General features: G+C 32.8%; 1 protein-coding gene and 1 pseudogene across 1 annotated transcript; both read right to left on the minus strand.

Moving 5' to 3' along the window:
• Nucleotides 1-10,191, minus strand: part of LOC125856233 (UPF0481 protein At3g47200-like) — a 17,388-nt pseudogene extending 7,197 nt beyond the window's left edge.
• A 4,873-nt stretch (nt 10,192-15,064) lies between these two features.
• LOC125856234 (putative UPF0481 protein At3g02645) lies at nt 15,065-16,808 on the minus strand. The gene is made up of 2 exons (XM_049535770.1): nt 16,737-16,808; nt 15,065-16,342 (listed from the first exon to the last, which is right to left on the minus strand). Exons 1-2 carry the CDS (start codon nt 16,806-16,808, stop codon nt 15,065-15,067), a joined length of 1,350 nt encoding a protein of 449 aa, XP_049391727.1.
• Nucleotides 16,809-17,126: the final 318 nt, after the last annotated feature.

The following is a 17,126-nucleotide window of genomic DNA, read 5'->3' on the forward strand; positions in this document are numbered from 1 at the left end:
TTAATATTTTTTTGGGAGAGGGTGGGGGTAGGGGTAGGGGGTAAGGGTGGGTAAAAAAATTTAAATTTAAAAACAAGTTTTAAATTTTATTTTTTTTGGGAGGGGGGTGGTTTGGGGGGCTGGTTTGAGGGTAGGGTCAAAATAAATTGATTTTTTCAACAAAAAAATAATTGTAGTTTGAAGTTGGAATAGATGTTTGGAAAATGTTTTCCTTAAGTTTTGAAGGGAAGTCATTTTCGTTAAATTTGAGGAAAATGAGTTGATTTGGAAAACATTTTCCAAAACATTTAATCCAACCAAACATGAGAAAATTGAAAAACATTTTCCAGAAAATGTTTTCCTTCATACCAAACACACCCTTGATGTTAAAAGAATAAGAAATGGAAATACAAAGAAGAAATATTTTACTTCAATCATGTGCCTTTTTTGTATTTGTTTATTATTATTGTCTTTCCCACATCTTTATCTCTTTATTTTATTAGAAGAAATAATGAACAATATGTGTATTATAATTCTCTCTCGAATGAAAACACAAAAGAAATTATTCAAGATACAAAATAAGAAAAATAAATAAAAATTCCCGCTCACTATATATATAAAATTTCTCTGTGAAGCAAAGTTTATAGATAATTGCATATTTCTTTGTTCTCTTCTTTTCTTCTTTAATAGAGAGTCAATACCTAAATTCCAATGCCAATAACTTGGGCGAAACATATCAATGGATTCGGGATGAATAATTTATGAAAATTTTAAATTATCTCAAATTGTCACAAAAAAGAGATCCCCAATAATTTATAAGGAGTGAATGGTTGTGATTTATGACTAAAGAAACATGAAGGTAGAAATTGATGTGACTATTCGTAGGAAATTAGTCTTTTTTTAATGAATAAAAATGAGAGGAAACCCCTCTAATTATAGTCAACAAAGGGCAATATGAACAAGTGCTTTTTTTTTGTCTTATCTGAAAAGTCATGACCTTTCTAAGAAGTTACAACCCTTTGGAAAAGTCACAACTCTTTTAAAAAATCACAACTCTTTGGAAAAGTCACATCTCATCGAAAAATCACAATCCATTGAAAAAAGTCACAACTTATCAGAAAAGTCACAACCTAAGTTAGGGATATTATAGTAATTTAACATTCAAGTTAGGAGTTCATGCTTTTAAAGTAATATAGATAAGATTTAGTAACAGAATGAAAGATGTGCATAATTTTTTCCTAGTATGAAATATGTGTAAAATTAAATATACACTTATAACTTATAATAAGTAACATTATTTTTATTGACAAGGAGTGTCCATTGAACCACCCTTCACATTTTTAACTCCCTCCGATCTCTTTTAAGAATTTTGGCACCTTGATTGTGTCACGACTCAGATCGGCGTGATTGACACCCACACTAACCCTCCGGTGGGAGAACCATTACTACAACCTAACTAAGCAACTTAACCAAAACTAAGACATTTAAAGATACAGAAGCAGGTTTAAATGACAATAAAAATGGAGTCTCCATAAACTCCAAGGGTCTAACTAAAACAACGAAACATAACTATTGCGGAAATTCAACCCCTAGAACCTGAAAGTCATTGTACCGAAACTTTGATTAACTAACAAGTCTAAGAAAAGGGGGCGCAACCCCAAAACCTAAACAAAACACCCTAAACAAATAGTGTGAGTCCGAAAAGAGGGGACTTAAACAAGAGAGATCCATGGCAGCCTGAAAGAATTGGTTCACCTTTGAATCCAGTCAAGCTCAAAAGTCACCTAATTGAGGTCTGTCAATAGCTGCCTGAAGATGCCCTGTACTCAACAAAGAACAAGCAAGTGCAGTATCAGTACACAACCACAATGCACTAGTAGGATCACACAGCTATCCCATTAAGTGAAATATATATAAGCAGTCACAACAAAGTAAACATGACATGTACATAATATCTATATACATTGGTTATCATTTTAGAGCAACAAACAATCTTCCAATATCAATCACCATTAAATATGAACATAATCATCACAAGTAGATATACAACACAATTCAGTAGTCCTCTCACGAAACCCAATTCAATGGTCCTCTCATGGAACCCATACTCAAACTGTTAGTGTACCGTAACGTGGTACTTGATCCCAATTAGTGTGCCAGAAGTGACACCCGATCCTATATATGCGTCGAAAAGTGGCACCCAATCCAAGTTAGTGTGTTGGACGTGACACTCGATCCAATATATGTGTCGAAATGTGTTACCCAATCCAAGTTAGTGTGTCGGAACGTGACACCCGTTCCCATCATCATACAACAATCACAAACACAATGTACATTCTTATAATCATACAATCAAGTGTTGATTCATAATATACAATCGTTCATTCATACTCATTTACATTAGGTTTGATCAATAGTGCTACACTCACATACATACATGTATTACAATGAAGCTATTACCCACATACATCACACAAACATGAAATCAAACCATCACCTACCTCGAAACAAAGCTTGAATCCCCTAAGACACTTGAATCCTCCCTTTCCAGATTCTTAACGCTTGTTCAAGGTCGACAAACAACTAATATGCGCAAGGATCAATAATCAAATGTTTAATTATCTGGATTATAACAAACTTAATAACCTAAGACCAAACCCATGTTCCTAAGGTGCAACTAGGGATTTTTCCCACCATCCAATTCAGTCAAAAAACCCTCCCCCAATAGTAATTAACCAAGAATCTAAGTTCTATGGATCGAAAAATAGATTAGGGGAGTAAAAGCCTTACCTATAGTGCTAGAAGAGGTGGAAAACTGTCAAGAACTCTCCCAGGTTCGTCTCCAAGCTCTAAAGAACGAAAGTTGCAGAATAATGACGTTTTTAGGGTTTATTTCTGACTTAAGTCGCGATTGCCCGTGGTAGCGGGACCCAACCCGCCACAGCGGCCCCGCCCTGGTGGCTTGCACGGAAACAGAAAGTCTAAATTAGAGTTTCACACCCCCATTTCACAGCACACCTTCAACCCATGACATTCAAAAACTACCTGTTCATGCTAAGATCAGTTTCGAGAGTTCTACTCGCCCAAATTCGATTCCGTAAAGTCGTATCGGTTCCCTAATGTGTTAGCTATCTACTCATGCAATAAATTTTATTATTACACTTCTCATTCATTACCTGATTTCCCTAGACTCGCTTGACTCCGATTTCGTCCAAATTTGGACTAGGCTAGGAAATATCAAGTACTACTCAAAAGTTTTCTGGCCCAAATTCTTTTCCTATTGACTCTTCCATAACGACGGGAACATGTATTGGAAAAGTCAGTCAATAATGCTCATTAAGTAATTTTTAATTTTTTTGTGTTTATTAAGAAAAATAATAACTATAACATATAATTTATCAAATTATTCATTTTTAATAAAATTAGATTTTATTTTTTTTATTCAATATAATTAATTTACGCCTTTGAAGTGATGTGGATTAGATTGATTACACAAATTACTCTCGAATAAATTCGATCACAAAACAACCATCAAGCAACAACATTTTTGAAAATTTGCCAACAATATCATCTTCTAAGTTATTATCATAGCACTTTAGTATTTCATCTTTCTTTGTCTCCAATGCACTAATGCAAGTTTCCACATCAAGCCCCTCTTTTCGCTGGAGAAAGAAATTGTTGTAGGTACAACAATTTTTACTTCTCTATTGAACTAAGTTCATAAGTCCTTTTATGGTAAGGATCAATGTAGATCAACATTGGCGTATAAGCATCTACTACATTTGATTTTAGTAAAATTTGATATCAAGTTTAGTTGAAGAAAAACACTTTTAGGGTGTGTTTGATACGACAAGAGATAATATTTTTTCTGAAAAATAAGTGAGCTACCTAGTGCCTTTTGAGGGTGGAAAGTGACAAATATAGATACTTGAAATAAACTAATTAACATTCAACTAGAAAACCGAATACAAAAGGGGGACATAGAATTAATGAAGAACTCATAATAAGATCATCAACACACATATAAAATACATGGAGGGAGTTGTGAGGAAACACTACAATTGAGATAATTACTTTTAAATAGGACCAGTGAAAGTTAAAATAGTTTGTATAGTTGTGAGTATGAGGAGTATAATGGCTGCCACAGTTGAAGCTCCTACCCAAGGACTACTAAAATAATTGCGCATTAAATTTGCCTTCATTCTATTCCATGGTTTTTCACGATATTCAATTGCTTTTTTGATTTCTTCTTTGTAATAGAAGTTGGAATACGTAGTGACCCCTTTTCCGATTTTGTTGAAGAGGCTAGCAACTTCTTTGTCCTCTCCTATCCAGTTCTCTATGATTCCTTTCTGGCAAAGCAAATTCACATCTTTGTCTGAGTCGATAAGATGATCCATGAAAGTTGCATAATCGCTAAAATATGNGATTCAAGGGCCATTTTAGGCCAGTTAACAAAAAAGGTAAAAACTGTATTCACTAGTATTGCCAATGGTAATTCACCATCTTTTTTTGTCATGAGATGATGTTTGTTGAGTACAAAGAAAGGAAGTTGATTTTCTAGTAACATCAAGTCTTGGAATATATAACTATGATTAACATTAATAATCTTGTCTTCTCCTTCTGGATATATTTCACAACACTCTCGAATAAACTCAACCACAAAACAACCATCAAACACCAACATTTCGCAAAATTCATGACTATCATTACCAAGCTTTTCTATATCTTCGTAACACTGCAGTACTTTCTCCTTCACTTTCTCCAATTCACTGATGTAACTTTTCACATCAAGTCTCTCATTTCGTTTCAGGAACCGTCGTAGGTATAATAGTTTGTACTTTTTCATTGGACCAAGTTGAGTATTCTTCTTATGGTAAGGACCAATAGAGACCATCTTTGGTGTATATGCATCTGGATTTGATTCATGTAGCCACACATTTACTTTGAATATCGTACACGATTTAATAGATGAATTGTCTAAATCCTTAAACATTTCATCAATTCTTTCATTTATGTCGATTGAATGATCCACTTTCCTCCCTTCTTCTATCTGTAACAGAGAAGAGGCAAGTATACCCTTCTTAACTTTGCGGTAGGTCAAATATATATTTTGTAAAAAAAAGTAATGCATATATACTTTCGTTGTTTTATAAATGATGCATATTTACCCCTTTTGTTAATAGAATGAATTAAGAAAAATATAAAACTAATTTTTTAATTAAAAAATGTCATGTGACTTTAAAAAATTACCTCACCTTATTCATTACCCCTCCAAACCCGACTCAAATAAAAAGAATCCAAAAGGTGTAAAACAACGATTAGTGAATGTGGTAGGACCACGAGGTAGACTTAAAATTATATGAAAGGAAATAGTCTAAAAAATTCTACAGTCTCTTGAAATTCATGCACATATGTAGCAAAAGATTATATATTTAATTGCCAAAAGAAAAGTGTGTTAATGAAATAAAAAAAATAATTTATATAGTTGAGAGAGACCTCATCCTTTTTAGTTTGAGGAAGCAGTGGAATTTGGTCATCTATTGGGGTAATCTCAATGGAGTCTGTCATCCTTCTTTCTTCAACTATAATTCCTACAAAAGAAAGTTGTTTGTTTTTAAATTTTTTTTGACCGAAATAAGTCATTATTTAAAGCAATTAAGTAAATTGATACATATTTTTGAAATTTTACAAAATTAGAATAAACATATTTCTTAATAACGTTTTGACTTTATTTTGTTTAAAAGAATTCAATGACAAAAGGATAAAAATTTGACGGAGTAAATATATATTAAATGTTATTATCAATAACGTTTTATAATTCGTCATTTTAACACGTTTTACAGCTAAAACGTTATTCACAAAAAATTTGGAGGAAAATGCAGAGGCAAATCAAAGGATCATTCGTAGACTCAAGGTTGAGATTTGAGAATTCATCCTCTTTTTGTAAACATAGGAAAATTAGAAACAAAAGTGTTGGAGGCACAGGCAAATATAGTTAATATTCTACGGGGTTCACTATAGACTTAATAATTTTTGACAAGAATAATAGATATATATGTAAAAATCACTAGAATTCTAAAGAAACGTTATCGTGATGCCTCAGAGTAACGAATTATAAAACGTTATTGATGGTTAAATTTAATATTTGCTTATTCTGAATAAAATATAGCTAAAACGTTATTGAGAAACACGTTTATTCTAGTTTCGTAAAACTTCAAAAAATAAAAACGTATTAATTTAATGAATTGATTTAAATAATAACTTAATTTGGTCAAACATTCGTTCTTTTAAATCCAATTAATTACAAAATTTGTTTTGAAAAGAAAAGACAAGCAAAAAGGGAAATTAATTTTAATTTTCTTGTAGCTTTATGAAAAAGAACCCTATATACATGTCTTGTCATAACCTGTAGAAAAAGAAACTAATATATATAAGTACATACATAAAAGGGTGCATGTGTAAAACATTTAAAATAATTACCTTTTTTATTTGTCTATTTATAAATTGAAAATAGACTAGTTGGAGTGTACTTGAGTTTCTTCTTAAATTCTTCTCTGCTCAACTTTTATGAGGGTGAAGAATGAGAGATGGAGAATAAAAAATTATATACGAGTATTATATATAGATTTTCTTTTGTGTGATTGCAAGTGTGCCTATGTTACTATCATCAAATAATGTACATTATTGGGAAAAGTATCATGGAATAAATAAAGCTTTAGTATCGCAGAATAAATGCATAATACATAAATCATAGAATAAATAAAGCTATCATAAAATAAATTTATAATACATAAATGCGTTCTTTAATTTGGTCTCAACTAACATCTATGTCCTAATTTTGAGTGTGCACAAATAGACACTTAAACTTGTATAGAATTGAACTAACACATGTGTAGATTCTCCTTGACATCCTATATGTTTTTTGCCACATAAAACGTGTGTATGTGGCATAAAGTTAAATGTCTATTGAGGCCAAGAAAAAAGCATATATGCCTAGAATAAATAAAGCTTCAGTAGCATAGAATAAATTAATTTTTTCTATCTTACCGCAAAGGATAGGCCAAGAGTCATCCAAAGTTACAGTGAAAAAGGAGTCATTAATGACAATTTTACTTTGGTGTTCCAAAGTAAAGTTGTCATTATTACGAATTCAACTATGGGTCGTAAACCCATTGAGTTCGGCTCTAAAACGGACACTTTATGAATTATACATATTAAAAAGGATTCTTTCTAAAAACACAGATCAAAACGAATATTTCACCCATTTATGGGTGAACTGTGACTAACAAATTTTACTCCGTCAATCACCTCCAAAACCCAAAAACGTGTGTATGTGGCATAAAGTTAGATGTCTATTGAAGCCAAAAAAAAAGCATATATGCCAAGAATAAATAAAGCTTCAATATCATAGAATAAATTAATTTTTTCTATCTTACCGCATAGGATAGGCCAAGAGTCATCCAAAGTTATAGTAAAAAAGGAGTCATTAATGACAACTTTACTTTGGTGTTCCATATATGCTTTATCATATGATAATAACAGAATTTATTCTTCTCCATGTACTTACAATCAACCCAAGATTTTTATATCTCCCAACAAACAATAACATGTTACAAGAGTTGCTTAAACCCTTTTATTAGAGGATATTTTTACAAGTTTAAGTGTCTATTTTGTGCACATTCAAAATTGGAGGGCATAGTTATCCGCTGAAGTCAAGTTAAGGATCATGTTGATGTATTATGACAATTAAATATAGATGTATGAAATAATGGAGGTGGGAATATGAGGTATGAATGGGAAATAAGGAAAGTGTCATTTTAAAATAAAACATTAAGTGTAGTGTGATTTTCTTCGTTTGTTGAGTTTGCTAGGGTTTTGTAATTTGCATTGCCGCTATTACACAAATGTTATTCCATTCTATCCTCGGAGAAAGTAACCCGAAACCATGGCAACAGTGAGGGGGTTATAATTTCTTAAAGACACACAAACAACTTATGGGCTCGGAATAATATTCTACTTCTTCTACAAACTTTTCTACATTCTTCTTTGTGATAAAAATAACTAGAGATAATGACCCCTTGCCCAATTTTATCAAAGATGTTAGCTACTTCATTGTCCTCTCCTAATTGATTGCTTATGATTCCCTTTCAACGAAGCACATTCACATATTTGTCTAAGTCGATAAGATAATCCATGAACACAACAAAATCATTGAAATGTTTACGAAGTACATCATATGTCTGTTGCTTATAGGCTATGAGATTTCTCAGAAGGGTCTCCGTTACATCATCAACTTCAAAACAGGGAATTTGCCTCTGTCCATTATCAAATTTGATATCAAATAAAGTTGTACTAGTTGAAATCAGTGACGGATCTAGGATTTTAAGGTTGTGGGTGCTCTGAAAGTGGCGGAGTCAAAAATATAAAAAACACATGTTAAAAGTAAGATTCAAACTCAGGCTCAACAACACTAAAAGAGCCTTAAGCACCCATCTAAGAGCCAATGGACTAGTCAAATCATTCGTTCACTGGGTGCTCTATGTTAATTTTATACAAATGCTTCTTAATTTCTCTCTCTCTACATATATATTCCGAGACGAGGTTAATGGATGCTCGAGCACCAGAATGACTCTATGTGGGTCCGGCCCTGGTTGAAGCAGATGTTTGATGTATTTGACATCACCTTCCTTCTCAAGATAGGATGCATGGGCCATCATCAATTTCCTTTGTCATATCATGAATCTTGGTGAGCACAAAGAAAGGAAGTTGGTTTTCTAGTAACAATAAATCTCGACGTGCAATGTTTATCATACAATTCGCTATTAGGCGTCATTCCACTACACTCTCGAATAAACTCAACTATGAAACATCCATCTAGTAAAAGTATTTCTGAAAATTTGCAAACAATATTATTTTTCAAGTTCTCTATAATGAGGAAACACTCACTTAGTCAATAGTTGTGTTACATAGTTACAACAAAGATTACTTCATAACGTCACCAGTAAAACCCAGAACAGTCTGTATAACAGTGAGTACAAGAAGTGTTATAGCTGCCACAGTTGAAGCTCCTACCCAAGGACTCGAGAAATAGTTGTGCCTTAAACTAGCCTTCATTTGACTCCATGGCTTATCACAATGTTGAATCAATTTGCTGCATTCTTTTATGTAATAAAAGCTTGTGATTTCCACCCCATCCGAAAGTTTCTTGAAAATGCTGGCCACTTGTTTGTCATCCCCTATGTCCTTAAGGATGATTTTCTCCTTGCGAAGAAACTTCACATCTCATGAAGGTTTCCATAGTATCCTCGATTACAAAACAAGGTATTTTCATTAAACCCTTCNAAACTTGATATCGAATAATGTTGTTTTATCCTCCTTCTTTTCTTGCACATATCCTGTTCTTATGAATCTAACTCCAGCATCGTAAAGCTCTGTTACACTTGGAATATGATAGCAATCCCATAAACCAAGAACTTTGGGAGTTTCTTTTGACTTAGTTAATTGCAAAACGTTGTCACAAAATGTTATCTTGCAACATTCTTTTGGTGTGCTAGCATTTTTGTTTTGTTTATCTTTCATACCATCATGATTATCTGATGGTCCACAAAACATGTGTATTACATGAACTAAATGATTGAATCGTTTTGTATTAAAATTGTGAATTTCTGATGGGGGTATGAATTTCGCCTTTGGAAAAGTATCAAGTAAGGTTTTTCTCACCATATACAAGAAGCTCACTTCTTTATGATGCTTTGTCATGTTATGAAGCATGGTAAGTACAAAGAAAGGGAGTTGATTTTCTAGTAACACCATGTCTCGGCATACTTGTTTCTTCATCCATTCCAAATTGATGATGTTGTCGTTGTCTTCTTCTTCTTCTTGATCTTCTTCTTCTTTTTCCTCGGTTGCATAGTACTCTCGAATAAATTCAACCACAAAACAACCATCAAGCAACAACATTTCTAAAAAATTGTCAACAATATCATTGTCAAGGTTATCATCATAACATTTTAGTGCTTCATCTTTCTTTTTCTCCAATGCACTAATGCAACTTTCAACATCAAGCCCCTCTTTTCGTTGGAGAAATCGTTGTAGGTACAACAATTTGTACTTCTCCATCGAACTAAGTTCGTGATTCCTTTTATGGTAAGGACCAATGGAGATCAACATTGGTGTATAAGCATTTGGATTTGATTTTCGTAATCCCATATTTACTCTAAATATGGTCGCGGATTTGATACATGTATTGTCCAAATACTTAAATTTTTCATCAAAGATTTGATTTGCGGATTTCATAGTTTGTAACACTAATTGATCTTGACCATTTGTTTCCTTAATCTCGATCAAATGATCCACTTTCCTCCCCTTGTCTATCTGTAATTAGTGTAAAAGAATCATAATTTTTCTCTATTATACATTTTGCTTTTTTAAACATACATAATTAGTGGAGTACTAAATAATAACTCAGACAGAGAATAATCAATGTGGAATGCTACTTGTACGCAACTGCTTTTCTCTACTTTTATTAGCTGAGAAGTCTTTAAAAATGAGGAAACTGACTTTCCTTAAGAAGTAGGAAAATCAAGTTACACAACTGACATTCCACCTTGATAGTGTCCTCCCACCTTCCGACACCTCATCTTCACCTCCACCAATCCACACCCCCTACCCCCAACTTCACCTCTCATAAGTCATAGTATGTATATATATACACATATTTTCAAGATAATATTTTTTTTTCCCGCATATCAAATACAAGAAAATAAGTAATAAGCCTACATATTTTCCGTCATACCAAACACACCCTTAGCATAAACAACAAATACAAATAAAATATTCAAGTTCCTTAACATACACACAAATTGTTAGCATAGAAAGAGATACCTCATCTTTTGTAGCTTCTCTTAGAGAAAGTTGATCTATTGGCACAATCTCAGTATGATGAGCCATAACCTTCTTGAGACTGTAATTCCAATAATTAAAAAAAGAAGAAGATAAAAATGGTTAGTAATGAACTCCACAACAAATTATTAAAATTCCTAAGTTTTTTGTTCTAAGAAAGGAAGAAATTTACCTCTTTTAATTTGGCTGATTATCACTTTAATTCCTTATTAATTTGTTCCTCTTGCTTGTCTTGAAGGATGAGTGCTACAACTTAAATATAAAAGAGGAATGATACTACTAATTATACTTGCTATAATTAATTAATTAGCACACATTTTCAAAAGTATTACTACTAATTTATTATTATGGTAAAAGTAAAATAAAAAAGTAATCAAGAAAAAGAGAGCTAAGCCAGCTACAATATTCATAATTCATGTGTATGACTCAGTGATTGTCACTTTTGAGCAATTGCTCTTAAATTAAGATACAATTTTAATCATAGAAAATATTATCATAGAAAAAAAAAACATTGATTATAAGGTTTATAATAATACATAAAAAGGGAAACGTGCGTTGTGAAACTTGTGCGATGCATGTGCACAACATACTATATAATTTGTTTGGGACACTATTTCTTTTTAATATATAGTTTTTGGGTGCCTTGGTCCTGGGTGTCTCAGTTCTGTTAAAAAATTTTGATTATTAGACGGAATATATTAATTCAAGCAGGACATATTATTCGAGGGTTAATTTCTCATATGATACTCATTCAATCAATAGTTTCTTATAATTTTAGAAAGTCCTTTTTTTTTAAAAAAAATTTCAACAAAGAAAGTAATTTTATAAGATATTAATTATGTGCCTTTTTGGTTTGATTTAGCTGTTTTTTTCTGGCGTTATTGCTCTTGGAAGTGTCCATGTAATGACCCTAAAGGTCATTTTTGGAAATTTTCATAAAATGACCGTTTTACCCCTCTCGATAGTTGCCCCGAGTCTTAATTGTTGTATTTTCGAAGTTGGTTTGGAGGAAATTTGATGAAAAGTTGAGTTTTTGGAAAGTTGAGTTTTTAAGAGTTAAAATTTGGCTAAAAGTGCTATTTCGAGTCATTTGGAGTTTCGAGACTCGAATCGGATTTCCGTCGATTCCAGCAGTTTTAGAATGTCAAAACGGGTCTATGAGAATTTACGAAATCGAATTTGGAGTTAAAACGAAGATTTGAGGTCCTAAGTTGTTAAAATTGTGAAATTTTGATCAAGAGTTGACTTTGATCAACAAACGAGGTTCCGGTGCTCGAAATGGAATTCCGAGGGCACCGTTGGATTCAGGGGGTGATTCTAAGTCTAGAATGAGTCTTGGTTGAATTTTTAGAGGCCCCGAGTGCGTTTCGAGTTTTTGAGCCTAAAGTTAGTTTCTTGACGCCATATCGGATATCGGGTCAAGGAGACCTCGAATTCAAATTTCGATGATTTCATTGAGTCTGAAATGTCATTTTCAAGCTAGTAGCATATTTGGTTTGTGTTCGGGAAGTGCCAAATGAGTTTTGGGTGAGCTTTTAAGCTTCTTCGATGTTTTGACACTATTTCAGCAAATTGTGGCAACTAAAGGGTTCATTATTAGTTTTAAAGGTCGAAAAATTATTCCGAAGGTTCTGAAATTTTGAGCATGAATTATAGGACTTATCTGCAAACTTTGGTGCATTTTCGCTAACCCGAGATTGGACTTTTATCTCAAATAAGAAATAATTATTTACCGAGTAGAAATGATATTTGACTGGGAAAACGAGCATGAAATTGAGCTCCGATTGAACGAGCAGGTCCGTATAATTATTTAAGACATTTACAAAAAAGAATCGGGTCATTTCACTATCGTATGAGGAAATTACGGCCTTTTTAGTGAAAGATTAACTGCTGTTTTTCTGGTGCATAACAGCCATGTACTGTTATAAAAATCTCAGACTGTGTTCATTTGGTATTTTGAACATATCGGGAGTTCTAGAGATCGGAATGGAGTGATTCTTTGATGGTTTCTTCTTGAATTAATATGAGGGTTAGTATTCAATCTTCAATTCGACATTTTCTCATAATTTCTGTATCTGGTTTTTTTTCCCTATCCGTAAATCTCTTGGGAAAAATTGGGGTTTTATCGATTTGGACTCCCTTTTTGATGAAAAATGTATATTTACGATCATTATGTTATGGGTAAACTGATTTTAACATAAAATTGTTGATTCATCAATTATTTTCATCATATTAACCGCGTACAATTTAGACTTTCCCGGTAAAGTTAAAGTTTGATAAATTGAGAATTTCAAGATCGATCTTAACTCCGTTTTTGATGAAATTTCATATTTGAACTTATCTAAGCATGGGTAAGATGTTTTTCAAGAAATATTTTATTTTCGAGTCGGGGTTTCGGATCCGAATATTTTGGGTTTTTTCAAGAACATGGATTTTCCTTCAAATTGAGTTTGTGAACTCATTTCAACTCCTTTTTCAAAACAGTTTTCACTATTGGATTCTAAATTTCTTGGGGAACATTTTTCACTAAAAATTTCCAGATTTCGAGAATATTTTCCGAAATGAGATTTTTGACCATTTTACCCTTTTTCTTCAAATTTCACGATATTGGTGTTGTTAGATTCGTATTGATTGTGGGATTCCATTTATTAATAGATTGTAGTGATTTGGAGCATGCACAGAAGGGTAAAACTCAAATTTGAGTTACTAGTTGAAGTGTTTTGAGGCAAGTGACTTCTAAACTTTGTTAAATTCTTAGACTACGCATGACTACTTTCCTAATTGTGTTGGGGAGTAAGGGGGATTGAAGATGAATTTTATTTGTTGATTGAAATTGTTGTAAATGAAAGATGGGGAAATAAAACGAGCTAAATGTGTTATATGTGACTTGAATTTGTTGAATAAGTCATGTGATAACTGATATTGAGGGGATAGAAGAGCATGAGTAGGCTATGATTGATACAGACATTGATATTGAGACAAATGATGTGTAATACTATAATGTGGTCGTGATATGATTGTGATTGAGACAGGTGATGTGTAATACTATGATGTGGTCGTGATATGGTTGTGATTGAGACAGGTGATGTGTAATACTATGATGTGGTCGTGATATGGTTGTGATTGANTTACCCTTCTTATGTGGAATTTGATCTACTTGCTCTTATTTGTTGATCTGAGGTTGATGAGGATATATTGTTGGTTCTGGCTGTTGAATATGATCTGTTTAGTATAGGTTGGTTGGTTTGCTGCTAGATTGAAGTTTCGGTGGTTCGGTTGGGATTGAAAGGAGTTGTTTGTAGCTGCTAGTTTTGCTTAGTTTAGAGTTACTTGCGAGTACCTGTGGTTTTCGGTATTCACCCTTGCTTTTACACAATTGTGTAGGTTGACAGCTCTCTCAGATTCGGCTTAGTATTTTCTTTAGCATATTGAGCTTCGGGACTTACTCGAGAGGTATCGGTTCATTCCAGACGTGCCCTTGAGTTATCTTTACTTTCAGTTTTGTTCTATTCGAGAACTATACTCTGAGACTTGTATATTTTTATTCGAATTCTGTAGTTAGAGGTTTGTACATGTGACAACCAAATTATGGGTAGTGTTGAGTCTTAATTAAAGTCTTCCGCTTATTTATTATCTTTTATTCTCGTATTTCTACTTCTCTATCGTTGTGGTTGGGTTAGACTGACGTGTCCGGTGGGAAATGGACACGTGCCATCACATCCGGATTTGGGGTGTGACAGTCCATAGAGTTAATTTTATTTGCACATTGTGGACATGTTGCCCATATTGCAAACACAATTGCAGCCAATTTAACATATGACTCTCATGTCACGGTAACAAAAAAGACTTTTACTTTTCGCGCATTACTAAAGAGTGCGAAAGTCTTTACTTAATTTTCATTAGATCCAATATCATTATAGATTTTAGTGACATGTACAAAGAGTGTTAAAGTGTAATTGTCGCTAGTAATTGCCTCTAATTAAAATAATATATTTAGCAAAAATGAAGCTATTACCAATAATTAACTTTCACATGCAATATAGAAGTCAGGTGGACAATATAATAGCGTAAGTATGTGTTGAAGCAACCCTTTCTTGAATTAATGACAAATTAAACATAAAATAAAATGAGAGAGTAGAAATGATAACTCATAAGCTCATCAACATTACAATTGAGACAATTACTTATTACCTTTAAAGGCGCTTATGATAGCTAGAATAGTTTGTATAGCTGTGAGTATGAGGAGTATGACGGCTGTCATAGTTGAAGCTCCTACCCAAGGACTACTAAAATAATTATGCTTCAAACTTGCCATCTTTCTGTTCCATGGTTTTTCATCACAATGTTTAGCTGCTTCTAAGAATACTTTTCTGTAATAGAAGTTGGAATATGTAGTGACCCCATTTCCGATTTTGTTGAAGAGGCTAGCCACTTCTTTGTCCTCTCCTATCCAGTTTGCTATGATTTTTTTACGGCGAAGCAAACTCACATCTTTATCTGAGTCGATAAGATGATCCATAAAAATTGCATAATCACTGAAATATAAATATTGTAATTCAGTTGATTGTTGCTCATAAGCAATGAAATTTCTTAGGAGGGTTTCAGTACTATCTACCACATCAATATAAGGTATTGTCATCAATCCATTCTCAAACTTTATATCAAATAAACTTGTCGTCTGATTGACCTTTGCAAATCTAACTCCAGCTTCGGAAAGCTCTGTTGCATTTGGCATGACCTTATTCCACTTGGTCTCATTGTCGATTGCCCATTTCTCATCGGAATTCCTCGGACATGAAACAACGTGTACTACTTCAAGTAAATGTTTCATATCACATTTTTCATTATCAAATATCAAACCGTCTGCTGACATATATCCCAAGTTAACAACATGCCTAAACAAAGTGATCGCCAGTTTTTCCAATGGTAATTCATCAGTTTTCGCTGTCATTAAATGAAGGATTTTGTGTATAAAGAAAGGAAGTTGGTTTTCTAGTAACAACAAGTCTCGGAGTAGTTGATTATATTTGTAATCAACAAAATCGATAATTTTGTTTTCTTCTTCTGGATATATTTCAGAACACTCTCGAATAAACTCAACCACAAAACAACCATCAAGCAATAACATTTTGCAAAATTCATCAGTATCAACGTTTTCTATATTGTCGTAACGCCTTAGTACTACCTCCTTTATTTCCTCCAATATACCGATCCAAGATTTCACGTCAACCCCCTCTCTTCGTTTCAGAAACCGTCGTAGGTACAATAATTTGTACTTTTCCATTGGACCAAGTTGAGGATTTTTCTTATGATAAGGACCAATAGACACTATCTTTGGTGTATAAGCATCTGGATTTGATTCACGTAGTCGCACGTTTACTTTGAATATGGTACGAAATTTAAGAGATGATTTGTCCAAATCCTCAAACATTTTATCAAAGATTTGATTTATACATTTCTTTGTTTGCGACCCTGATGGATCTTCATCATTTATTTCCTTGATCTGCGCTTAAAAATATATACCTCATCGTTTAACAAATTATCTATATTTACCTTTTTCGTTAACAAGATGAATTAAAAAAAAAACAACTTAAAACTGCTTTTTTTAATTTTAAAAATGCTAACAAGACTTTTAAAACTTATTTCACCCGACCTATTTTCTTTACCCCTCCAGACCCGACTCAAATTCAAAAAAAAAATCCATAAGGTGTAAAACCATAGTAAGTGAATATGTTAGGATCATGAGGTAGACCTAAAATTACATGAAAGGAAATAGTCTAAAAGATTCTATATTTAATTGCCAAATGAAATAAAAAACTAAATTTATATAGTACTGAGAGAGAGAGAGATACCTCATCTTTTTCAGTTTGAAGAAGCAGTGGAGTTTGGTCATCTATTGAGGTAATCTCAATGGAGTGTTCCATCCCTCTTTCTTCAATTCTAATTCCTACAAAAAACACATTCTTTTTAATTTATATAAAAACTACGAAAATGTCGATAGAATTTCTTCTAACAAAAATTTTCATGTCAAATACGTGAAAATCAAGCGATTAAAACCTTTATTGTCTAAAAAATGTTTAATAGGAACATTTATACATAATCCAAGTATTCAGTAGGTATAATCTTTAGTATAAGTACTTAAATGAAAAACATCAAACAAATTTAAAGGGCATTTTCTTGTTGCCCTTACTAGTAGTCATAGGACTATATATTCTTTTAGTTTCTTGTTCTTCGATTTTTAT

The sequence above is a fragment of the Solanum stenotomum genome, chromosome 2 (genome assembly GCF_019186545.1).
Source record: "Solanum stenotomum isolate F172 chromosome 2, ASM1918654v1, whole genome shotgun sequence".
NCBI lineage: Eukaryota > Viridiplantae > Streptophyta > Magnoliopsida > Solanales > Solanaceae > Solanum > Solanum stenotomum.

Bases quoted from the DNA above. Each gene is read 5' to 3' on its own strand.
- LOC125856234 (XM_049535770.1), bottom strand. From the start codon at position 16,808: ATGGAACACTCCATTGAGATTACCTCAATAGATGACCAAACTCCACTG. The intron at 16,343-16,736 runs GTATCTCTCTCT...TCGCAAACAAAG, and splicing joins TTCAAACTGAAAAAGATGAG to AAATGTATAAATCAAATCTT.